The sequence below is a fragment of the Folsomia candida genome, unplaced genomic scaffold (assembly GCF_002217175.1).
Source record: "Folsomia candida strain VU population unplaced genomic scaffold, ASM221717v1 Fcan01_Sc015, whole genome shotgun sequence".
NCBI lineage: Eukaryota > Metazoa > Arthropoda > Collembola > Entomobryomorpha > Isotomidae > Folsomia > Folsomia candida.
This window is the reverse complement of record NW_019091207.1, coordinates 1,375,952-1,401,156: the sequence shown is the minus strand read 5'-3', so window position 1 is coordinate 1,401,156 and position 25,205 is coordinate 1,375,952. Positions and strand designations below refer to the sequence as shown.

The 25,205-nt window shown below is 39.9% G+C and overlaps 4 protein-coding genes across 5 annotated transcripts; all 4 read right to left on the bottom strand.

Annotated features, from left to right (window-relative positions):
- Positions 1-470: 470 nt before the first annotated feature.
- Positions 471-6,371, bottom strand: LOC118437704 (apoptosis-resistant E3 ubiquitin protein ligase 1-like). Its single transcript, XM_035856997.1, has 10 exons — positions 6,282-6,371; positions 6,077-6,222; positions 5,417-5,857; positions 4,129-4,530; positions 3,619-3,781; positions 3,057-3,178; positions 2,524-2,982; positions 1,924-2,055; positions 1,668-1,856; positions 471-1,233 (listed from the first exon to the last, which is right to left on the bottom strand). Exons 1-10 carry the CDS (start codon positions 6,346-6,348, stop codon positions 691-693), a joined length of 2,664 nt encoding a protein of 887 aa, XP_035712890.1. The 5' UTR covers positions 6,349-6,371; the 3' UTR covers positions 471-690.
- A 4,719-nt stretch (positions 6,372-11,090) lies between these two features.
- Positions 11,091-13,319, bottom strand: LOC110856202 (UPF0676 protein C1494.01). Its single transcript, XM_022104667.2, has 4 exons — positions 13,051-13,319; positions 12,862-12,983; positions 11,870-12,371; positions 11,091-11,461 (listed from the first exon to the last, which is right to left on the bottom strand). Exons 1-4 carry the CDS (start codon positions 13,219-13,221, stop codon positions 11,255-11,257), a joined length of 1,002 nt encoding a protein of 333 aa, XP_021960359.1. The 5' UTR covers positions 13,222-13,319; the 3' UTR covers positions 11,091-11,254.
- Positions 13,320-20,270: 6,951 nt separating this feature from the next.
- LOC110856350 (speckle-type POZ protein-like) lies at positions 20,271-21,196 on the bottom strand. The gene is made up of 3 exons (XM_022104834.1): positions 20,957-21,196; positions 20,409-20,551; positions 20,271-20,337 (listed from the first exon to the last, which is right to left on the bottom strand). The coding sequence occupies exons 1-3, from the start codon at positions 21,194-21,196 to the stop codon at positions 20,271-20,273; spliced, it is 450 nt and encodes a 149-aa protein (XP_021960526.1).
- A 568-nt stretch (positions 21,197-21,764) lies between these two features.
- On the bottom strand, positions 21,765-24,625 carry LOC110856217 (ninjurin-2). 2 transcript variants are annotated; one of them, XM_022104686.2, is made up of 4 exons: positions 23,817-24,625; positions 23,536-23,730; positions 22,788-23,002; positions 22,112-22,224 (listed from the first exon to the last, which is right to left on the bottom strand). In XM_022104686.2, the coding sequence occupies exons 1-4, from the start codon at positions 23,856-23,858 to the stop codon at positions 22,221-22,223; spliced, it is 456 nt and encodes a 151-aa protein (XP_021960378.1). In that variant the 5' UTR covers positions 23,859-24,625; the 3' UTR covers positions 22,112-22,220. The 2 variants fall into 2 exon arrangements, with proteins under 2 accessions (XP_021960377.1, XP_021960378.1); XM_022104685.2 differs by lacking the exon at positions 22,788-23,002 and having other exon boundaries at positions 21,765-22,224; positions 23,817-24,606.
- Between the last annotated feature and the right edge of the window lie 580 nt (positions 24,626-25,205).

Here is a 25,205-nt window from a genome sequence, read left to right as displayed (position 1 = left end):
AATAAACGTTAGTTTGTTCATGGTACTTTTCAAGAGTGGACAAAATACTTGGTCAAAATATAGTATTTTTTAGCTCCGTTGTTCCCAGAGTTTGGAATTCTGGGGGTGTTACACCCACAAAAAGACGAGAATCTGCATGGAGAAGATAACAGTCTTACGAAAAATACAGGTTTTATGAAAAAACTTAACTTTTTATCTGCTGTCAAAACACTTTATTTCAAAAAATCGTGAAAACCATGCACTTTGACAGCGATAAAAAATTATCTTTTTTCATAAAACCTGTATTTTCGTAACACTGTTGTATTCTCCATGCAGATTCTCGTCTTTTTGTGGGTGTAACACCCCTGGGAATCCAAACCCTGGAAAGAGCAGAGCTCAAAATCCTCCATTTTGACATAGCATTTTGCCCAATTATTTTAGAATGAGTCGTAAAAATCGTATTAATGTACGTACATACCTCTGAAATTAGTTGGAAGAAAAATAACACAAAAGTAGAAAACCACCATGTCGAAACTGACATATTTTTAAGATTTTTTAAACCCGTGTCACATTTTTGACGAGTAGAGGTCATTTACTCATTGTTGTATGTATTTAATGGCTTTCTCTGACATAAATGGTCGGTCACATGACATGACATAGTTAATATTATGATTATTATTACACTTTCAATACTAATTTCACAATGTCATTTCAAACAATGGCACAGGACCTAACGATTCTCTGGGACAATGGCATGCCGTCAGCCTCATTTTGCGCTTCTGTCTCCATACTCGAATCTGAACTTGTTCTTCGCGTCCTGTTTCTTTCGTCGGCTTGATTTATTCCCATTTCATCCTCATCGTACAGCGATTCGATGATATTCTTCTCAAATTTGGAGTACGAGGAATGATTCCCGATGGTCACGAGGTGCAGGGTCGGATGGAACTTGGGCGCCTGGTCGTACCCTCCCGTCAAGGAAATCGTGAAGAGTGGGCTCAGATGTCGAAAACCGCACGTGGGCAGAGCTTTACTTCCCGTGACGAGACTTAAAAGTCGCGTTTGCTCGTCGTAACTCAGGTTGGACACGGTTATCCAAAACCAGCGGAGAATTTTGCGTTGCTCAGTTTCTGAAAAATTGTACCGGGGAAGATCTGTGTCGGATAGACCGGCGTGGTCCAGTAAATCTCCGACGACGCGGTGATTATTTTTAAGATCTTGTACGTTGAATACGGATCCACCCCCGCATATCAACATCTAGTTGGAAATGATAGGTGGGAAGTTAGTCATTATTGTTGTCCAGCAGTGGCCGCGGAAGCATAAGGACAGAGGGACGATAGTGTCCCCACGGTTATTCGATGTCCCTATCATCTCCACATCTTATATAAACCCCTCCCTCCTCTATCCTACAATTCTTATGTACTCACGTGTCCCCACGGCTTCCGCGGTCACTGTATGTATATGCTCCATAGTGATGATAAAGCCGAACGAACAGTGACCGCGGAAGGATGTGGACAGAGGGGCAATGTCCCCACGGTTATTCGATGCCCGCATCATCTCCCCATGTTATACAAACCCTTCCCTCCCCTATCCTACAATGTTAATGTCCCCACATGTCCCTACGGCTTCCGCGGCCACTGTTATCGGTGTATGTTATTTTATCAGATTTATAAAGTCCACTCCACTCCAACCTCGAGTTCATCGATGTCAAAATCAGCAACCAAACCTTGCGGGATGACTTTGTAGAGTCCATTCCGAAAGGCTTCTATTTCTTGGAGATGTCTGTTTTTAAGGATGTGCAACGCGAGTAGGTTTAAATACTGGATCTTGTTCTGTTGAACGACTGGAATGTTGTTTCCGTTCGTAATCAATGCAATTTTCTATAAGAAAAAAATACGTTTGCATATTATTCGATACTTGCGAATTGCGATTCATTAGTCGTAGTACCTCCGAAATTGAATTTTTCTTGTATTCCGAGCATTTTGGAGTTTCAAAATTCAACCCAAGATCTTGGTTCATATTATTCAAAACAGGTTTAATATGTTTCTCGTAGAATTCAGGATGGTCCGATTCAAATTGCTGTGAATAAAGGGAAACATAACGTGGGACTCAATGACGCATCACCAAAATCGTCAAAATCAGCACATTTTTAACCAGTTGCCATTCCTCATTCCTCAGCTCCGGGAATTTATTTTAAAATTCTGACAAATTTGTAGTCAGTTCAGTGAGTTGATTAATAGAATGGCGTCGGTTTTTTTCAGCCTGTTTCGACGTGTTCCAATTTTTCTGAAGGCTTCTTAAACTTGAGATCTCCTCCTTCAAAAAGTGTCAAAATCTGGAGGGTATATTTTTTTTTAAATTGGTAACGACTTGCTCTACAAATTTGTCGGGCAGAATTTTAAAAATAAATTCCCAGAGTCGAGAAACGATTAAAATTATGTTGATTTTAACGAGTTTTGCGATGAGTTATAAATCGAGTCCTACGTTAAACTACATTCGCAGTTAAGTAGTGTCGATACAGATTTATGTGTATGTCTAAATATGTACCTGATACGTAACCGGAAGCCCAATCAACGCAGCTAAAAATGACTTTGTAAACCGTACATGCGTCAAATTGAGACAAATTCCATAATTGATCGAGTCACTTATGCATTTCCCCAGAATGGATCCAGCAAACTCCATCGTCTCCAAGGTCAAGAGCTTGCTCCTGTAAGTCGCCAAGTTTGGGTGGAGTCGCAGTGACCCTGGGTGCCTCATAAATAGCTTATCGCAGTCTTCACATTTAACCCGGAAGAAGGATTCCATCAGGTCAGTGAGCCATTTGACGGTCGAAAGCGGTTTCGTTTTTGGGGACGAATTAAATAACCAGATTGGCGAGGAGGCAAGCATTGATCGCATCCCCGTCGTAGTGGGGGCGGCAGTGGTGGTAACAGATGTGTCCACTATTATCCCAATATTAAACGGTTTCCACCACGTGGATGGCACTGGAGGAGATTTTTTAATAGACTAGAAAAATTCATGTATTTTTATTTTTTGTAAACACGGAGTAAAAATGTTAATTTAAAAGATATTTCTTATACCGAGCCCACAATGTCATCTTTATCCAAGGCCAGGAAGTGTGGTTGGCAAAGACATTTTGGCAGGTATCCTCCCAGTTCAGATTTTAGAATAGTTTTCTTGTTAAGGAAAGTTGAATTTTTTACTAGGGTTAAAAAGAGGTTAAAATTTAAAAACTACTTATTTATTAAGGACTCATCAAAAATCGTCAAAACCAGCACGTTTTAATCATTTTCTGTCTGTTTCTGTTTTAATCATTTTTTGTTTTAATCATTTAATCGTTTTAATCAATTTCTGGGAATTTATTATAAAATTCTGGACGACTAATTTGTAGAGCAGGTTGTTGCCAATTTTTAAAATGTACACTCCAGATTTTTGACACTTTTTGAAGGAAGAGATCTCAAGTTTAAGAAGTTTTCAGAAAAATTGGAACTCATTCGAAGCTTGCTTAAAAAACCTCAACGCCATTCTATATATTAATCAGCTTACTGACTATCGTTCAGAATTTTAAAATAAATTCCCAGAGCGCAGAAATGGATAAAAATGTGCTGATTTTGACTGAATTTATGGATGTTATATTATTACATTTATGCCCCTTGAAATGTCCGAAGGACGCGAGAAAGAGTCGTGCCTGTGAAAAACTGACTCCTACCGTGACAGAATCTTGTATTCCGTCGGATATTTTTAGAGAAACATTGGCGTCGCTGTCGTCAATGTCGTCCAACTCGTGTGGTCCGACCAGGCTGACCTGATCAGGAATTAATTGTACATTAATAAAAGATATCCATCTTCATTATTTCGAGTGCAAGTAACCACTTGCAAAAAATAACGGCAACAAAGTGGGTTTTTGACGCTATTTTGACCTGCACAAAATGCAAGGCACAAGAAACAACGCCTCGCCGCTGTACTTTATACTGCGCGTGGCTAGATGGCGCATATTTCTCGCACTTTCTCCCAGTTTCTTGCACCTCGCATTTCTTGCGTTTCTTCCTTTACAGTGCAAAAAATGTAGCAAATCCGCAAAAAACGAAACACTATCCGAGTTTAAATCTGCATACGTGTTTAAATTATCTTTAGTCGAAATTACCCACGTACCTTTGTTGTTCTGTTAATATAAAAGGACATGAATGGGTAGTAGACGATTCCTAAAAGGGAGCTGGAAATGGCGACATATTTGTGCGACACGCTGATATAAACTTCCTTGGCGTCCTGACTCCTCTCCATCCCCACGAAGAGCAACGTGGCTTTCGTCGATCCTGGGACCGAACTAAAATAATTGTTGAATCCGGTCCGGAAAATCTCTTCCTCGCGACTGTTCATCGATATCACCATGAAGGACAAGTAGTGGGGGTGGTGCGAAATCGGGGTGTTCATAAAGGTCAAAGAACACTTGTAAATGTTGCACTTTTTGGTCTTCATTTTTAGAATGAAGTCACTTCCGTGACGTTCAAATACCCATTCGAGGTCGGGACCGTCAGTTAATGCGTTATTCTCTTGCTGTAATGATTGTGAGATAAGTAATTCGCACTTACTTAAATAAATAGCTAGTTAACAGAGGGCGGATATGTATTTGCAAACAATTAGTGAAATGTTTTCGATATTTATGAAAAAACGCCAAAATATTTACGAAATATGTATGCTCGAAAACAACATAAAATACGATTTTTCACAAAATTTCCATTCTTGAATTTAATGCTCTGGATTTTTGTGAACCTATTTCTTTGGGCAAAAAAATCGTATCCTATTGTTGAAATTTACAAAATATAGTAATGTATTTTTGAAAAAAATGTGTATAAGATTTACGTATTTTTAAAATAATAGTTGAAATATTTATAAATATTTTTTTGCCTGGAAATCTAGAAATATGTAACATATGAAAAGATATTTTGAAGTTTTTTGTGATTTATATGAGCTAACAATGGAGGTCTCCCAACGTATGCTCACAGATTTGGACGAAATTAGTGTAAATCGATCACAAATATAATTAGTATGAAATTTGCAAATGGAACTATCTGCCAATGCGCAGGTTTGGCGGAGATATTTGCATAAAAAGAGGAGAAAACGCACCAAAAGGCTGGCATATTTTTCATTTTCCAAATTTCCTGCTCATTTTCTCTGCTTTGACTGCAAATATCTCCGCCAAACCTGCGCATTGGCAGATAGTTTCATTTGCAAATTTCATACTAATTATATTTGTGATCGATTGACGCTAATTTGGTCCAAATCTGTGAGCATACGTTGGGAGACCTCCATTGTAAGTCACACCCACAAAGTTTGACCGTCAGCCGTCATAAAATGAAAAACTTGAAAATAAATATATACATATCCATCCTCTGCTGATTAAATAATTTAAAAAGTACGTTCCTACAAAAAATATTCGCACCTCTTTTACAAAAATGCCAAACTTTTCCACCAGGTCGTCCTCAATCTGACAAACGTTACCGTACCGATCGTGCGGCAGAATGGTGACGAGAAACCATTGGTCCACCGTTACGGGAATGGTTTCCGGATTTTGAATTTGAAACGTAATATTTCTCAGAGAAATTGATGCCGGGTGGACTTCGAATTGGAGTGGGGACCCCACAAAGTTGAAACGCCAGTATAAACAGGACATCTCGTACCGTCCAGAATATCTTAGAGAAAATCTCAACATTAAGGCGTTCTTTGGTTGAGTAAACGTTGTCAAAACGGCGACCTTTTTCATTTTGGTTTCTTCAAATTGGGGACTGGAGTATTGAAACGTTGTGACCAAGTTGTCGTTTATGAGGGCAAGTTCTGCCTCCGTACAAGGCACGGGTTGCTGATTTTCTTTGATTTTTTTAAACTGAAAGGAAGGAAATGGGTAATAATTTCATATGAAATCAGTGGCCGAGGAAGCGGTAGGGACATTAGCATTGTAAGATATAGGAGGCCGGGGTTTATATAAGATGGGGAGATGATGGGGACATCGAATGACCGTGGGGACATTATTGTTCCTCTGTCCCCACGCTTCCGCGGCCACTGGTGAATACTGGACAATATTTAAGTAATTATTTGTAAGCACCATAAGTTTTATGGAAATAGTCTCCCCGACTTGAAGAGATTGCTCGTCGTTTAAAAATGACATCGAGACTGCGTAACCTTTCGAACCCATGTAGCCGAATAAGTACTTGACAAAGTAGTAGACTCCGATGATCACAATTATTATTACTGCAAGTAACGGGCGATGAGACTTTTGCGTACTTTAATTATAATTTTGAAATAAGTACCTGTTGTTACCCCAAACTTGAAAATGGCGTTGTTCGTCCTGGGCCAATTGCTATCTGGTGATTCCATTATTGCTCGTGAAACTCCGCTAATTTTACATAAATTTTCGTGTTTAGGGGATATAAAATATGCCGAAATATATCGTCTATTTATTCACATGTTTGTACAGTTATGCATCACGATTGCTTGACATTTAGTATCTAGGTAACGTTTTTTTTTTTTTTTTTTTCTCTTTAGAGGGTATTATTTATTATTAACATAAACATTGATAAACTATGAAATACACTTAGTTGGCTTGGGGAGTAGAGGAAAAACCCGATGTTGGTGGGTTGGGAAAACCTTTACTTGATCCGGATAGGCGTCCGAGATCACCATTCGGCCCCTTACATGATTTTTGTAAATAAAACGACCTATGATTTAAAATATAAAATAATTCTTCTAATCCTCGTTGACTGGGGACAGCTCCCATGATTGATTGCGCATTCCCGCGTTGAACTGCCAAACTAATCCGTTGAATGAGAAAAGTTGTCGACATTGGTCCAGTGACATCCTTCATCCTCCTCCCAACATCTTGGATGAACTTCAACCCTTCCGTCCCCCATACTCCTGATGTCTCGATAGCCACCGGAACAAAGATATAGTTTGTTTTAAGTTCAGAGTACAGTTTGTGTTTTTTGGTCTCGGCTAGTTTTGCTGCTGTGCCAGCATGTCTAAGTGTGTGAGAGAGATAAGAGGGGGCAAAAGTGTCTGTACATGTAAAGTCCCATATTAGTGAGCGTCCCTGTTTGTAAGGTATTAGTGTTAGACCATCCGGTCTTTTTCCATCTGTCGTACAACACCCTAATGGTTCCCTAATGCTTGGTATGTCTGCAGAAATTAAGGCTCTCTTTATAATGTCATTGGCTTGCGTATGTCTAGAGTGCCTGCCAGCACTTTTTTTACATGAAAGACCATGTAAGCCTAGTTCATCTACTTGTGCGCCGCAAACACATTTATGAGGGAAACATAAATTTAACCCTAACCTCAAACCTATTGCAATCCTGAAGGAATTATCGTCTAAAAGTGTGCCTAAATTCCTCGATGGTAAAGCTTGCAACCATGCACCTGATTCTTTTGACCTTGATGCCAAAATCCTAGCAGTATTTATTGGGGTGGTGGATGATTCCAGGATACGTGAAGATACGTAATTGAAAATTGGACTTTCCCAGGATGATTGAAAAGAAGTAATTGTACTGCGAGGTAGTTCTTCACAACTAATTGACTTCCACAAGTCCTGCGCCTCGGTCACAAGTGAATCGGACAAAGCAGTGACATACGAGGGCAAAATTAAAGAAACCAAGTCAGTGGTGGCAAATGAAGATGCAAGGAAACATGGAGTTGCTAATGTTTTAGATTGTCTAATTCCTAAACCACCTAATTTAATTGGTAATGCAATTTTTTCTAAAGACAAAGGATTAATTTGGCAATTTGTAATTTGTTCTAAGGCATTATGGAGCAATGAATCAAACTCCTCTAGCAAATGTGGAGATTTAAAAATAGGGGCTGCCCTTAGTAGATAAACTAATCGTGGAATAGCTAGTGAATGTTTCAAGAGATAATACGCAATATGGCTTGGAATGGAATGCAATCGACCAGCCATGTTAGTAAAAGCGTGAATCTTTTTGCGGAAAACATGTTCAATAGATTCAAGAGTCAAAGGTGCACCTAAAAGTTCAGCATTTTCCTGAGTCATACATGAAATACCTGGTGCAACTGATTGGAAAGATTCTAGTATACATTGCGTGTTAGTTTGTGGACCTAAAACTGAAACCTCACATTTATCAAAGTTCAATTCTAAACCTACTTCATTTGCACATGAGATAATATGTTGAAAATCGTCTAACACTGTAGTAGGATTGCCACCTAATGTACCATCATCTAAGTACCACATATTAAATTCTGACCCTAAATTTGAAATGACTGGATGCAAGGTTAAACAGAAAAGTGGTGGACCTAACGGATCTCCTTGTTGAACACCTCTACATGAATCAATTAAAGGAGAATTCCACACAAGACTGGATGAGAATCTATAGCACTGATTAATATAAGGATACAAAGTTGGTACAAGTTCGTGAACGGATGAAAGCAATTTCCCTCTATCTACCATATTAAATGCATTCTTAAAATCGATTTTAAGGAAGGCTGTAGGTGATTGATGTGGAAAGGAAAAGAATCTACGGGCAGCGTGTGCTCCTGCTTCAGCACCATTTTTTACGTTGAAACCTACTTGGACTGGACTAAAATAATCCTGAAAGACATGATTCATGACCTTCACACAAATCTTTGAAACTATTCTACGATAAGTGCAACCTACCGCTATAGGTCTAATACCACCTGATTTCTTTTTAAGGGCCGTAAGACTTGCACCGTAAATGAAAGGACAAATATCTAAAGGAACTTTTCCTGCTAACATAAAATTGCAAAATTTTGTAAGAGATTCTAACAATTGAGTTCCTACGTCACCAGTATGTTGTGAAACTAGATCTTTCAGAATTTGTGGTCGTAATGCATCTAAACCCCCTGCTGAACCACTAGGAAATGAGAATATTGCTGAGATAACCTGCTCTGTTGTCGTAGTAAATGGTGGAATGTTAGGCTCATCTAAAACAGTAAAATTGTCTAAAGATTGTTGTGGGTGCTTTTCTACAAGTGTGTCCAAAGTCGCTGAAGAATTGGGAGCGACAACATCATCTGATGTTAAAAGCCGTATCGCGCCACGAATATTTCCTTCGGAAACTTTAGATATGACTTTTGGCCCTATGTCGTTGATTTTGCTACCTGACTTATCAAAGACTGAATTTTTGGATGAAAGTGAAATGAGATAGTCCTGATAAGTATTTTTATCTAAGGATTCAAAAATAGATAAATTATTTCTAATTTTGTTGTTAAGACTTTGACCATTCTTTATATTTGCCCTTGAATCACATTGTAATGTTACATATGGAAAAGTCAAAAGAAGGTGCCATGCCTCTGGTGTGTTTTCAGTTATGCATTTATCTATGGCTGACTTGATTGATTGTGCTACCGGAATTCTACAGGCCTTGGGGCATTGTTTGAGAGTTGGACAATTTTGCCTAAGAGAGGAAATAATAGATTTGAAATCAAAAACAGTTTCTGGAACTTGTTCTGATTTTAACTGGATCCCTACGTAATGATATTTCGAAGCGCCATGAAATTCTGTCCTAAGTCTTTTGGTCCTAATGTTTGAAAATGAATTTTTTATCAATTTCCCAATTTCTGCATCGTTTAAGGGTTTGAAAATGCCTAACGAGTCCTGTCTATACGCTTCATGTAACAGATTTTTCTCAATTATACCTCCTGGGACTATATTGTTATTTAGCCACTCTAATGTGAGAGATGTACATGTTGCCTTGCTAGATATAAAATTTGAAAGTGGTGTACTTAATGTAGAAATTGGTTGTGATGCACGTGGATTTGTACAGGGGCTTGACTGTGTAATTTGACTATGTGTGCCTAGAGTAGACTGATTTGCAGGCGACGGTGTGTTTGAGTTTACTTGGGGGCCTATTTGTGTATGTATTTGGGGACAGTTTGCGCAGAACCAGTCATCTTCAGGAATGGCCTGCAAAAGAAGACAAGAGGTGTGATACCACAAAAGACATGCAGAACATTCTATCCACTCATCTGTTGCTGAAGATGATGGTCCTGGGCAGCCCGACACCGGACAGAAAAGGTCATCGGAAACGGGATTTAAACCCTCGGTGGTATGGGGGAGCGGTCGGGAGGATGTGGGAGGAGGACATTTTCTTGGTCCTGTCCTCTTCTTTTGCTTATTCCTCTTCTTTCTTGGTCCTGGATGTGGTCGTGGTGAGGATGATGATGGCGGCGGCAGCGGGGACGATGACGGCGGCAGCGGGGACGATGACGGCGGCAGCGGGGACGATGACGGCGGCAGCGGGGACGATGACGGCGGCAGCGGGGACGATGACGGCGGCAGCGGGGACGATGACGGCGGCAGCGGGGACGATGACGGCGGCAGCGGGGACGATGACGGCGGCAGCGGGGACGATGACGGCGGCAGCGGGGACGATGACGGCGGCAGCGGGGACGATGACGGCGGCAGCGGGGACGATGACGGCGGCAGCGGGGACGATGACGGCGGCAGCGGGGACGATGACGGCGGCAGCGGGGACGATGACGGCGGCAGCGGGGACGATGACGGCGGCAGCGGGGACGATGACGGCGGCAGCGGGGACGATGACGGCGGCAGCGGGGACGATGACGGCGGCAGCGGGGACGATGACGGCGGCAGCGGGGACGATGACGGCGGCAGCGGGGACGATGACGGCGGCAGCGGGGACGATGACGGCGGCAGCGGGGACGATGACGGCGGCAGCGGGGACGATGACGGCGGCAGCGGGGACGATGACGGCGGCAGCGGGGACGATGACGGCGGCAGCGGGGACGATGACGGCGGCAGCGGGGACGATGACGGCGGCAGCGGGGACGATGACGGCGGCAGCGGGGACGATGACGGCGGCAGCGGGGACGATGACGGCGGCAGCGGGGGTGATGACGATGATGGCGGGAGGGGAGGAAGTAGCGTCAAGTTTACATATTTCCATATATCTAGTGACTTGAAGAGCGGCATCGTGGTCTGACGACTTGTATCCAACAATACTGGCAACTGTGATGATGACGCCAATGAAGCATAAAATTGATTTGTATAAGTTGAAAAAGAATCTTCGTCCTCGTCGTCACTAGGTAACGTTAGTCTCCCTATAGACTGATAAAGTGTCAAATAATCTTGGTTATGCATGAAATGTACACATTTTTATTAATTTGCATGAAATGTACCGTTCTTAGCAACACATAGAAAGATAAGGATAATCGAACATTTTAGGATGCTGTGATAATTATTTTTTAATTGATAAGTGTTTGTCATCAGGCCAACATGTAGCAAGAAATATGAAGTTTAATAATGTTTAGTTGCATCCGCAATTAGATGTTTGTAGTGGTCATAGGCCACCTTGGGCGTGACTTTGAGAAACTTCTCATCCCCCGGAGGACACGGAACGATTGGCTGGACAACCTGGTCACCGTCGGGATTGATGAAATATATGAAGCTCTGCCTGGCCAATTTCCTGACGCGTTCTTCGTCCAGAATCCGAACTCGGTGAACCTAATTTAATTTGATTTTGAGATTAAAATACAAAGATATTCCTTTTTTCAAGCGGTCTTACAATGGAGGTCTCTCAGCGGATGCTCTCCGATTTTGAGCAAATTAGTGGCAATCGACCAGGAGTTTAATTAGTATGAAATTTGCGAAAGACACGATCTCCCAATGGGCACGTTTGACAGGGATATTTGCATCCGAAGAGGAGAAAATGCGGAGTAAATTTGGAAAGTGAAACAATTTGTCAACTTTACTGTGCGTTTTCTCCTCTTTGGATGCAAATATCTTAGCCAAATGTGCCTATTTTCGCAAATTCATACTATATATAAGTAAATTTCTGATCGATTTACACTAATTTGCCCAAAATCGGAGAGCATCCGCTGGAAGACCTCCCTTATCAGTTTTGCTACTTACTGTAGCCTGAAATATCCCAGCCGACCAAAGCTCCAACAATTGTCCGACATTGATTAAAATGGAGTCCTTAATGGGAACAGCTTCAATCCAGGATCCATCCAACCTTTTGACCTCGAGCCCTCCCACCATGTCCTGAAACAGCAGCGTGATGGTCCCCCAGTCAGCATGCTCCCCACACCGAATCGCATTCGTCGGAATGTTCGGATCCGAGGGGTCCATTTGATAATAGTGCAGGGTTCGAAATTGTGCCTGCGTTCGAATCGTGGGGTCATCCATGAAGGAGTGCGTTTTCACAAAAAATTGCTCATCCTTCAACTTGAGATATTTTCCCATCGCTCGAAGCAACTTTTTCCCCAGGTTGTTGCATTCGGGTCGAACAGCGTCAAAGGCTGCCTTGTATTCCGGTATTTCGCTGGGGTACTCTTTGGCGTCGTATTGTTGGAAGCCCCAAACGTCAAAGAACTCGCGAAGTTCGGTGGAATTTTTTTCTTGATAGTTCAGCCTGTGATTAAGCTATAGTTTAATTTTATGTACATCTGGAAATGTTTAAGCAGTGTTTCGTTTCGAGCAAGTGTGCTATATTTCTTGCACTGCATAGCAAGAAACGCAAGAAATGTGAGGTGCAACAAACTGGGAGAAAGTGCCAGAAATATACGTCATCTAACCACGCGCCGTATGAAGTATAACGGCGGGGAGTGGTTTCTTGCGCCGTGCATTTTTTGCAGGTCAAAATAGCTGCAGAAAACCACTTTTTGACGTTATTTTTTGCACTGCAAAGCAAGACATGCAAGAAATTCGAGGTGCAAGAAAATGCAAAAAATAGATATGCACGATCAAACCACTCGCCGTATGAAGTACAGCGGCGGGGCGTAGTTTCTTGCGCCTTGCATTTCTTGCAGGTCAAAATATACCACTTTCTTGCAGTTATTTCTTGCACGTTGTTTATTCCTTGCACCCAAAACACTGTTTAAGTTAAGTTAAGCGCATATTACAATTCATCTCCAGGTCCTGCATAGCCATGAAAGCATTCTGGCGGGTCGGTCTTGCGGTACTTCTGTTTCGTCGCTGTCGGCAGGGAATAAAATTCGTGAGATAATTTGTGGATATGGTCAATCTGAAAAAAACATGAAATTGAGTTAGAAGGAATACAATATATAAGAATGTATGCTATGAAAATGAACCTTTTTCATATCAACGCCATGATTTGTAACGTACGCGAATCCCACGCCATTCATCGCTGTTCCAAATTCCTGTGCCAATTTTTCAAAAACATTGTCCGGGAGGTCATCGTACTTGCCGGAGACGAAGGATAAGTCCAGCACGGGGATTTCGTAGTCCATTGTTCCAACCATGATGATATGCAAATTAAATTAGCACTTGTTGCGCGATAAAATATTTTTGCATGGAAATTTGCAGTATGCGTGTTGCCCGTGCAAAGGATAAAAGTAGACTGGCGAGAGTCTCTCGAAAAAAAATCTGGAGTGTGCGAATTTTTTTGCATCATTTTCAATGTCCACTTGCACAGATAATTATTTATTTTAGTGGTTTATCCTCGTTGGCAGTTCATCAGTATGACCAAGGACATCTGTAGGGATGGGATATACAGATATTCACTTAATTAACTAACTCAATCGTATATTATGTGACGATTACATAAATACGACGCTCTCTCACATCTTATCTCACGTGTAACATGCCATAATATGCAAATGTAATGTAATGTAATGTGATATTCAGTTATATAATCGCCTGTAATTGTATTGGAGTAAATGCATTCATTTTTTAATTGAGTGTTCAATTTTTACACAATGTACATATTTACACAAGTAGTTTTACTTTGGTAAAACCGGTTCGTCCTTCTCCTTGACAGGATAATGAGCAATTTCACATTTTTGATTCGCAATTACATAAATGACACCATAAATCTTGATGGACGTATAGAACTATTTTTTAAGTAGGGTCAACTGCTTAGTGTGACCGTTTTGTCCGTCCGTCCGTCCATAGTAGGAAAATCCCTACAAACTTAATCATATGCCTTTGTCACCTTTGTGCTTCTAATTTTTGACCTTCGATCGAGTTTGAGGATATGGTCCCGCCGTCAAGGTCAAGGTGACCCTGGCGCGGCCTGAGGTCAAGCGCCAACTTGACCCTAATTTTCATATGCGGTGTCATTTTAAAGGAAACTTCAGCACGAATTTAACGCCGTTATTATTTTTTACCTCTCACCAACCCATGACCGTGAACACAAGGTCAAAGTTCAAAAAACATAACTGGCGTCATATATGGCGTCATTTTAAAAGAAACTTCAATCGCTTTGACGCTACTTCATTATATTCGTTTGCAAGTGTTTATTTATTCCATATTTATTCATTATCAATCGAATTCTTGTTTGCGGATAGAGTCGAGTAAAGAATTTAAGAAATCTTGGTAGGATTTGTGATCCGACACTGTCAAATGGCACTGGGCCCTGTTTCCCGTCGGGGGCTGACCAAACAAGGCCGACATGCTGATGCTGGGTCGCAGCGCGACGAATCCTTCACGAGGAAGGCGAGAAGATCCAGTGAGGAATTGGTAAAATCTGCCCAGATCAAAAGCGTCCATTTCTTCGAGGGCTTTCCGCAACCAGTTCTTTAACTTGTTGAAACTTGGATTCCACTTGTCCGGAGATTCGTGATAGTATTGGATCAAGTTGCCAAAGTTGAGGGGCGTTGATCCGCAAAGCATTAGCTGCGTATACAAAATGTTTGAGAGTAGTTTATGGTACTGAAAATAAATACTAAGCAGCGTTTCGGGTGGAAATAACCACGTGCAAGAAATAGCGGGGAGAAAGTGGTTTCTTGCAGGTAAATATTTTGACCCGGGAGAAATGCAAGGCACAAGAAACTACGCCCCGCCGTTATACTTCGCGTATTTCTAGCAATTTCTCCCAGTTTCTTGCACCTCGCATTTCTTGCGTGGCTTGCTTTGCAGTGCAAGAAATGTGAGTAGCAAACCCACAAAAAACGAAACACTGGGTGAAAGTAACCACGTGCAAGAAATAGCGGGGAGAAAGTGGTTTCTTGCAGGTAAATATTTTGACCGCAAGAAATGCAAGGCACAAGAAACGAAGCCCCGCTGCTGTAAATACTTCATTCGGCGCGTGGCTAGATGGCGCATATTTCTTGCACCTTAATTCTCTCGCATTTCCTGCTTTGCAGTGCAAGAAATGTAGCAAACTCGCAAGAAATGAAACACTGAAAATAATTTATTACGGACCTCGAGTTCATTCTCGTCAAACATCATGAACAATCTGCCAGGAATGATAAAATTGAGGCCGGAAATGAATGCATCGATCTCTTTTTTTACATCGTGACAAAGATGGTATCGAGCCAATGCGTTCAGATATCGGATTTTGTTCTCGTTCGTGACAGCAATATTTTCACCGTCGGGGATTAAAGGAAGAGTCTGAAAATAGTGAAGAACAAAAATATTTAAGATTTCGAACATACATATTTTACGAAAATATTTATTTATATAACCTCAAAAATTCCTTTATCATTTACGACTCGAACCTCAAAATTAAGTTTCATATGAGAAACGTCATTGTGCAAAAGGGTATCACAATTGGTTCGGAAATAATCTGGATCATCGACTTGTAAATGCTGTAATAAAATGGGATTTTATTTTACATATGTACCAATATTTGTTCTAAATTATACTGGTTAACGAATTAATAATGGGGGTCTCCCAGCGTATGCTCTCCCATTTTGTGCAAATTAGTGTCAATCGATCACAAATTTGATTAATATGAAATTTGCAAAAGACACGATCTCCCAATGGGCACGTTTGGCAGAGATATTTGCATCCAAAGAGGAGAAAGTGCGACACAAACTCGACAAATTTTGCACTTTCCAAATTTACTGCGCAACTTTCTCCTCTTCGGATGCAAATATCTCGGCCAAACGTTTCCATTGGGAGATCGTGTCTATTGCAAATTTCATACTAATTAAATTTGTGATCGATTGACACTAATTTGGCAAAAATCTGAGAGCATACGCTGGGAGACCTCCATCCTGAGTATGATCACCTTATACGATGGCCAAATTCCCAATATCATGCAAAATATTGTCCTCGAGAATCTCGCATCCACAAAGAATTGATGTTCCGGATTCAGCACATTTTCAATCACGCACTTTCCCACAAGTTTTCCTGCCAATTCGTAATGCTGCAATTTCCAGTGATTATTCCGGGCATGATTTGGATGCAGGAGGCCTGGCTGGGGCCTATTTCCTACGGTGAAATTTCTTCCCAGAAACATTCCGTATGCGGTACTGTCAAATAATTCTTTACACAATTCCCCAGCCCATTCGACCCACGTGGCCCCGCTTCTGTTCACTGCAGAGATCGTTACGAAATAATTATTGAAATATTTTTAAATTAACTGATATGAATTTGATGATTTAACTTGAATAATTGGAACTTTGTGCGTTATGTAACTTAACGCACAAATTTTTTTAACATAACTTAGGTTAAAAAAATTATTTAAAATTGGACAAAATTTAAGGCAAAATCTTTACCAGCCTCGTGACGAAAAGAAACGACGAACGGTTGTCCCCAGTCGGATCGGGTAAAATTTTTGGTTGCATCGAGTGTCTAGAATAATATTGTTTTTCGAAATACTTGTAAATTTGTTGCTTAAAATTTGAAATTTTTTATTAAATTTTACGGTTTTGACAATATCTGCTCGCGTGACGGTAAATGTTCGGCAGGAAGGAAGGACAAGTGACAGCTCGTCGATATCAAAGGTTTCACGGATTTGTTCATAAAATGCTTGCTGTTTCTCCCTCAAATTATTTTCAAAGTGACGACTTTCTGCAGTAATAAGCTGATTTAACACTAGAATTTGAAGTAAATTTTGGCGTATGTACCTGGATGTAAAATACTCTTAAAGTGGGAATCATTTTTCTTCGCTGCCAAGTATTCGTGAAACATGACGAAAAATACCCTCGCGTCAAATCCAGTCATGACCAACTCTTTAAAAGAGTTGTGATGTTGGGTGTCTGAAATTTTGATGATGTGCGTGTCAGGTTCGGGATCGTTCTGAATTGAAACTATTTCCACCTTTGAAAAACATTTTAACATACGACTTAATGACAGATTATTAAAATCGTCAAAATTAAGCAGTTCTCTGCTCTGGAAATTTATTTTAAAATTCTGGACGACAAATTTGCAGTCAGTGAGTTGATTAATGGAATGGCCATGAGTTTTTTAAGCCAGGATTGATTATTTAGTTCCAATTTTTCTGAAAATTTCTTCATCTTGAAATCTCCTTCAAAAAGTGTCAAAATCTTTAAAAATTATGAACAACTTGCTCTACGTATTCCAAAATTTTTAAATAAATTCCCAGAAGCAGAAATGGCTAAAAAATGTGCTGATTTTGACGATTTTACGATGAGTTATGGAGTCAGGAGAAAAGAAAAATTAACACAACTTCAACTTTGTTATAAATTGTATAAAAAGTACCGAAATATTTTCCCCCAATCTCCAAGTCTGCAATCTTTTTTCCATCGGTCCGTTGAACAATCTTCGTGAAAGGAATACAAATCTATTCGTCATTTCCAGTGATACGTCTAGCACACCGACGTCCTCCGTATTAATGTTGGAGTTGGAAGGTAAAGGGACCGGAATTTCGAGTATCAGACGAACAGCAAATTTGCAAAGTTCTTGTTTTTTTAGGTCCAAAACTTTGTCCTGTTCTTGCGTAGAAATGCACATAAGTTCAATCGTCTGAGCCGGCAAGGTTAACGGAAATAGGTCGTTGATGATGACTTGACCACTGTATTCTCCGACATTTTTACACTTCCCGTAAATGCAATAGAGTGGGAGGAACTCGGGAAGGTCGGGATTTTCTCGCCGGATGCCGACATTGGTTTTAAAATCGGTCGGGTCAGAATCATCGTCTTCGTCACAGTTATCGTTTCCGTCAATGGTGGTGAGGCAGGGATTGCTCCACTGTGTAAAAATGTTTGCAAAATTAGTAACAAAATTCGCAAAAATTACTTAAATACAATGAGGTCAACGCCGCCGCGTCGGTAAGCGCCGCCACCGCAGATAAACCTGGTTTCCCATTCCTTCAACATTGGGACCCCGCGCCGCCGAAAAATGACCGGCGTTGACCTCAGCTTTGAATTCATCAACCTTTTTAACGGTAAACTTTATCCGTTGCATGGTATCTAAGGTTGTGGCGCAACGATTATGAAACATGTCGAGTGGAATGACATCAATTCTGAAGATCTCGTTCTCCACAATTATTAACGGGTTGGTCACCCCCACGTAAGATTTGGTTATGTCCATGTCGTCCGCGTCCATATTGGCTGCAACAAAAACGTGGTATTTTTAAAAGGTAAAACCATAGTTTACCAGTGGCCGCGGAAGGGTGGGGACAATGTCCCACGGTTATTCGATGTCCGCCCATGTTATTTAACCACTCCCTCCCATATTTTGATGCTAATGTCCCCACGGCTTCCGCGGCCAGTGTAGTTTACTGTAAATTCTACTTTTGGACATTTTGGACGTACAAAATATAGGTCCAAAAGTGGTCATTTTTGAACGCTGGTTAAAACCACAGTGAAACACTGCAGAACATACCTGTGAATGGACTCCCATTAACTGAAAATCCACAATAGCTTAGATAAATGCTATACTTTCCTGATTTCAGGACAGGAAATTTGGCATAAATTGCTTGATCACTTTGATTAATGGATTTATTCACAGTAATTTCCTCTTCTTCGAGGAAGACTTGCATCACTATGTTGGAAATTAAGTCATTGGCTGTTTCAGTATCCGGAAAATCGAATATGTGCAACCGTGTCGGAGAGAGGAATGGCTGCATTAATTAATTGCATATTTAATTATTTTGTATGGAATTTCCGTCTTATGTTAATTTTTACATGCAAATTAATTTACCATGATTTTGACCACTACCTCTCCTCCAACTCTGTTTGGAAAATTTCTATTCCATTCTATTTCCACTTTACAATTTCGTGCTCTCATGATTGCTCTAAATTCTGGAAATTTGAAGAGGAAGAAGGCCACTGCTGCGGCCAATGAAATTATCGGGATCCCTAAAATACAAATAGGCACATTTTTTAGGTGCAAAATTAGAAATATAAAGCGTTTCGTTTCTTGCGGGTTTTTGCTACATTTCTTTCACTGCAAAGCAAACCACGCAAGAAAAGTGAGGTGCAAGAAACTGGGAGAAAGTGCACGAAATATGCGCCATATAGCCACGCGCCGTGTAAAATATAGCTTCGGGGCGTCGTTTCTTGCGCCTTGAATTTCTACCAAGTCAAAATATTCACCTGCAAGAAACCACTTTCTTTCTGTTATTTCGTGCAAGTGGTCACTTTCACCCCAAAGTTATGTATAAGTTATGAAATTGCATACATATCGCATAGTGTGAGTACTGCGAGTCATTCACCGAATTCCAAGCCATCATCGCCCTCTGTTTGATTTGCTGGTCGAAATGAACAATGTACTGAGCGAAGAAAATAATTTTATTCTTCCAGAAGTTTATCGTTTCCTTGAAATACTCGATGTTATCCGGATTGAAAAATATGGTTTTGATGGAATCATCCATTATTATGAGTAGATAAGGGGAAACTTGACCATATTTTTTATCAGGAGCGAGACATCGCTATAGATGACGCGACAAGGGACGCAGCAACGCCATGGCGACTCGGCGCTTGCGACCCAGCGAAAATTGACACGGTTATCAAACAACGTGGTTAAAGATACAGTAATTGGATAAGGACTTATCACATTACTACATTTAAATAACCCTGGTTATCAAACAGCGTTCTTCTTGATTCCAGATCGTTTTCTTGCAAGGCGTCTGTCTTTACACTAAAAAATGTGCACAACCATTCGAAACAAGAATTTTTTGAGTCATCACTTTTGACTCAAAAGTTTTGAGTGACCACGATTTTAAAATGTGATTTCAAGTTCTGAAATTTTGACCCAGCTCGAGAGATAAGAAAGTTACGGAAATTTTAAAAACGTATGTTTTCTAACTGCCTAATATAACCCAAGTTTTTTAAAAGATTAGAAATTGAACACGGCTTAAATAATCCGTATTTATTACTTTCAAGCTGTGTCAAAATGCACGATACATGTACAAAATACTTAATATAACTAACCTAATTAACTAACCCAATCCACATAGAATAATGTTGATTTTGCTGAATAAAGTATCAATTAAGGAACAATTAATTGTGCAGAACGGATTTTTCCCTCAAATTCCAGATTAACAATAAAATTACTTTATTTGATAAATCCTATTTGATGCATTGTGTTACACTTATTGCTTTAGTAAAATCACTGATTTGGTAAATTATTCACTTTGTATGATCTTTCTTCGAAATTAATTAAGTCGACGACGCTTTCGAGCTGGCGAATCAAGCCACAATTGGGCAGATTTTTCCGAATCACTGAAAAATAAAAGGTTATCATATAGATAATTCTGTAAAGTCGAAAATATTACTCAGAATTTTAATCAGACCTCTTAATGAATGCCTTGATCATCCCCGCGGCGCGTGTCATCCCGTGCAATTCTGCAAGTTCCAAGACCTCGACGCAATTTTCCCAAGAGACCAGAGTCGGAAGCAGGTTTTCGCACGTTCCCAACAAGCGATTGATTTGATACTAACAATGGAGGCGCAAACCATGTTCAGCCCAGATATTTTTTTGACCTTATTAGTTTAAAAGAGCAAGTCTTTACAAACAACATTTGGTTCGCACTTGGGCAGATGCGCATATTTCAGCACGTTATGGGCGCCGCAAGTTCGCAAAAACGCACGAAGTTGAGCTCGCGCTGGGCGTTGCCCGAAAAATCGTGCGTTTTTGCGAACTTGCGGCGCCCATAACGTGCTGAAATTTGCGCATCTGCCCAAGTGCGAACCAAATGTTGTTTGTAAAGACTTGCTCTTTTAAACTAATAAGGTCAAAAAATTATCTGGGCTGAACATGGTTTGCGCCTCCATTGTAAATAGGAAAATAACACAGTGTTCACCAACCACGACATGTTATCATCACTTCATTACTTATCACCTTTGAAGCTGCGTTGATAATCTCGGAGTAAAATTCGCTCCACTTATCATCCAATTCGCCGCTGTAAAGGAATTTCAAGAAAATTTTGAGCCCCTTGGCCCCCATGTCGTTCAGTTTGACGACCCCATCCGTCTTCTCCTTCATCTCAGTGGCAAACATGGCTGCGATCATCCTGGCCGTCTTGATAGCCCCACTGGCCGTATATTTGAAGACGAACACCTGCGGCATGGACCTCCTCATCAACGTGATTCTCTGCTTTCTCTTCTATCTTCCAGCTATAATCCATGCAATCTGGATTATTGTGCGATGATTGAGGTGGGGGTGGTTGCAAAGGTACGTTTATGCTAATAATGCTAATAAAGTGCATTTCAAATTAAAAGCGTTTTTTACATGTATTTTCTCGGCAGGGATACCTCCACGAAATCAACGGGAGCCCTTGAAATGAACTGCATGCAATGAAATGTGTCTCAACAATGAAATCATATGAAGATCCGCCAAAGAAGCATTCATGTTAACATTAATGATTGGATGATCATTTAACAATAATCATGTAAAATATTTATATTTTGGAAAATGTAACAGGCAGTTAGCAAGTCTACATTTTTAAAATTTCCGTAATTTTCCTTATCTCTCGAGATCACGGGTCAAAATTCCGGAGGCGCTATGAAAAATGTTCAGAGGACGCCCAATTTCAAGATCGGGTCCAGAAATTTTTAGCCAACTCGAGAGATTTATTAGGAAATTTTTAAAAACGAAGATTTGCTAACTGCCTAAGTTTTTAAAAATACTGAGAATATTTTAACACGGCTTATGAAAAAATGCACATTTATTTATTTCCTTCAAGCTGTCACTCAATATACATAAATAAATATTTATATGCACCACGTACAAAATACTTAATATAACGGTTCTCTACATATTAATTGCTATTATTTATTTAAATAGTGCTATGTACGAATAAGTTATAAAGAACTCTCATCAAACAATATCCTCCCCGTGTTGATGGTAGAATTTGCGAAAAATTGGACGGCTTGGCCCGTCTCAAATATTTGGGGCGTTTCCCTCCTGACCAATCCACTTTTTTTGTTGTACTTGTCCTCTTCAATTATCACATGCTCAATTCCGAAGGATGAGATGACCACGTTGATCGTCGTGATTATAAAAATTTGCAGGGTGATCAAGTTATTTAAAATGTCTGCGGTCCTCTGTGACTTTGGCTTGTTGATGTTTAAGGACCCAATAAATAGGAAACATATCCCGACGGTCACCTGAAATTGGAATGTTAAAATTAAAATAATTGGTAAAATCGATGAGATCGTATTGTTCCAACAGAATATTATCTAAACTTTTACTTATATTATCAGAGGGCGGATATGTATGTATTTGCAAAAAATCGCTGAAATGTGTTTTTAATATTTGCGAAATATGTACGAAAATAATCATAAAAATAAGCATTTTCACCAAAATTTGTATTTTTTTAACGATAATGCTCTGAATATTTTGTGATCCAATTTTTTTTGCGTAAAAAAATTTCGTCTCGAGGTCGTTGGAATATTTACAAACCTATTTTTGAAAACGATGTCTAAAATATTTACGTATTTTCTAAAAAAAATAGTGGAAATATTTGTATGATTGAGAACCTAGCAATATGGAACAGTATTTGCAAATATTTTGAAATTTTTGTGATCTATGCGAGTAAAGGCACTCACAAAGTTTCACCACAACCGTCATAAAATGAATAAGTTGAAAATAATTACATACATATCCGTCCTCTGCCTATTATGCTCTGAAGTAAGTATACAGCAATTTATTACGATTTATATGAATTTACCCCAAATTGGAAGCAACGTTATCAGCCAAAGCCCCCGCAGAAAGTGCGGCAGAAGCCGGGTCAAACGCAGAGATGATAATGTTAACTCCGGCAATTGTAGTGGAAAGGGCGAGTTGAAGGTAATTAAGAAGCATGGCAGAGGACACGTTATCTGGGAGGTGTAACCGACAATCGCGAAGCATATTGACGGACAGGGCAAGGCCTCCTGATACCACCTGCATACGTATGAAAATACATCTCTTTTTAAACGTAGGACTGGATGATTCATCATGAAAAATCATCAAAATCAGCAGATTTTTAATCATTTCTCGACTCTGGGAATTTATTTTAAAATTCTAGACGATAAATTTGTAGAGCAAGGAGTTGCCAATTTGATAAAAATATACACTCCAGATTTTGACACTTTTTGAAGGAGGAGATCTCAAGTTTAAGAAACCTTCAGAAAAATTGTAACTCGTCGAAACTGGCTAAAAAAACTCACCGCCATTCTACTAATCAACTCACTGACTAAAAATTTGTCCTCCAGAATTTTAAAATAAATTCCCAGAGCCAAGACAGAAATTATTAAAAATGTATTAATTTTGCCGATGAGTCACCAAGCCCTACGTTAAGAACCATTTCAGTCAATAAATTGCTGCATACTTTTCTCAAAAAGCTGAATCCAATAACACAATGAATTAAAAATAATATGATTTTCAATAAAAAATATGGCGATGCAATCAAGTTCAAGTCAATCAAAGTGACTCACCTGCAACACGATCGAGATGGAAATTAGAGTGACCATTAGCGTGTAAAAGGGATGGCGTTCCTTCCCCACTTGGAGGACGTACTTCAACTGGGACGCATTAGCCGTTAACAGAGCAATGTCAAGCATTCCCTGGGCGATCGTCTTCTTTGTCGCGTATCTGTTCACATTCATGGTGGTCGGATATCGACTAGATTTCTGAATAGTTCAGGAAATATTCATAAGTAGATATTTCTTCAAAATTAGAATTTTGAAATAAAATTCTTAACGTGAAAGACAAATACCTCGTCCGACGACACCTCCGTCATGGGCAACACTTCCGTCATGTCGTAAACAAAGTGTGACACAAAAAAAAGACGCGATTACTAGGAGATAGTTGTCACAACAGGAGAAAGTAAAGTGAAAAGCGGACACTGGCACCTTTCCCGAACGAGTAATGAGAAACCAGGAGAAAGCAACAGAACAATAGGACGTCAACCTTTGGATAGATGGATTTGTTGTGTACGGTTTCTTTCTATATGTACATATAAACGGATATCGATATCGTGTCAAACTATGTGTATAAATTTGGCTAGGCACTTTTCTGTCACGCTATATGCCAAACAAACGACACATTTTGGCATGCGAGAAATGGAAATAATTGAGACTCGGCAAAAACTTGGTGTGTATTTTTTTGCAGATTAGTTTAATCGATACTTGGTTCCAAACCCTTTCGCACTTTGTGACACAGCAAACGTTCACTTTCAAGTAAGGAGAACGAGTTTATGAATCATCTCCAAGCAAAAAAAATGTGTGCATGTATGACACTAAACGTCTCCTGAGGAATCTGCGAAAAAGACAAGTTGCGAATATGTGTGGCTTCTGGTCTGCAAGTTTGCTATTTTTAGCGAAACACAAAATAAGTCTGGTTACAGGGGAGAAGAATCGTGGCTTGTGTATCTACCTCCACTCTCTGTTGGGTTATGCGTTCGAATAAAATATAGTCATTATTTTATTAAGCAAAACCAAGGGATTTTTTGGGATGTGGTTTGGTTTCACTTGACGTATTAACTTGACGAAATGAAACATTGAAATTGTTGAGAGACCAGACCACGAACGAACTGAGGCTTTGTTTTATGAACTATTTTCTGACTGGTTGAGTGAATAGCGTATTATAAATCTCAACTGGATGGATACATACGGACAGATGTGTATACATATATTTTACATGAGCATGTTTAACAATGGGGCATTTTTTTGGTATGATACGATGCCAACGGACACATGGATGGGAGTGGGTGTGTAATCGTAATCATCACTTGGCAGCTGGCCTATGTAGAGCCTTACATGCATAAATGCACAGCACAACTTCCTCCGGAAATAGTAGTGGAGATTTTCATTATTAACATGCAAAGAAAAATACTAACTAGAATGCATTTTAAGCAGCGATAAGGTGCGAGAATTAGGGTTCACTATTCAATTTAAGTACCTGCAAATTGATTCTATTGATTTATCTATTTGAATTTGAGATAAAACAAAGTAAAACCCGAGTAAAACCCGTTAAAACCCGGGTAAAACCCGTTAAAACTCGACTAAAATCCCTTTAACATAGTAAAACCCGCTGGGGTTGGGATTTATTCCAATACGACCCAGTAAAACCCAGTAAAACCCAGTAAAACCCAATAAAACCTGAG

What these genes read in the sequence shown, in the direction of transcription:
- LOC110856202 (XM_022104667.2), bottom strand. Translation starts at nt 13,221, where the DNA reads ATGGTTGGAACAATGGACTACGAAATCCCCGTGCTGGACTTATCCTTC. An exon ending in ATGGCGTTGATATGAAAAAG is followed by an intron (nt 12,984 to 13,050) that starts GTTCATTTTCAT and finishes TGTTTTTTTCAG; the next exon opens with ATTGACCATATCCACAAATT. An exon ending in GCAGGACCTGGAGATGAATT is followed by an intron (nt 12,372 to 12,861) that starts GTAATATGCGCT and finishes GCTTAATCACAG; the next exon opens with GCTGAACTATCAAGAAAAAA.
- LOC118437704 (XM_035856997.1), bottom strand. Translation starts at nt 6,348, where the DNA reads ATGGAATCACCAGATAGCAATTGGCCCAGGACGAACAACGCCATTTTC. An exon ending in TTGGCATTTTTGTAAAAGAG is followed by an intron (nt 4,531 to 5,416) that starts GTGCGAATATTT and finishes CAATCATTACAG; the next exon opens with CAAGAGAATAACGCATTAAC. An exon ending in TTGACATCGATGAACTCGAG is followed by an intron (nt 1,234 to 1,667) that starts GTTGGAGTGGAG and finishes ATTTCCAACTAG; the next exon opens with ATGTTGATATGCGGGGGTGG.
- LOC110856350 (XM_022104834.1), bottom strand. Translation starts at nt 21,196, where the DNA reads ATGAGGAGGTCCATGCCGCAGGTGTTCGTCTTCAAATATACGGCCAGT. An exon ending in TTATCAACGCAGCTTCAAAG is followed by an intron (nt 20,552 to 20,956) that starts GTGATAAGTAAT and finishes CTCCATTGTTAG; the next exon opens with TATCAAATCAATCGCTTGTT. An exon ending in ATCAAGGCATTCATTAAGAG is followed by an intron (nt 20,338 to 20,408) that starts GTCTGATTAAAA and finishes TTTATTTTTCAG; the next exon opens with TGATTCGGAAAAATCTGCCC.
- LOC110856217 (XM_022104685.2), bottom strand. Translation starts at nt 23,858, where the DNA reads ATGACGGAAGTGTTGCCCATGACGGAGGTGTCGTCGGACGAG. An exon ending in CGGAGGTGTCGTCGGACGAG is followed by an intron (nt 23,731 to 23,816) that starts GTATTTGTCTTT and finishes TGAACTATTCAG; the next exon opens with AAATCTAGTCGATATCCGAC. An exon ending in CCATCTCGATCGTGTTGCAG is followed by an intron (nt 22,225 to 23,535) that starts GTGAGTCACTTT and finishes TTCCAATTTCAG; the next exon opens with GTGACCGTCGGGATATGTTT.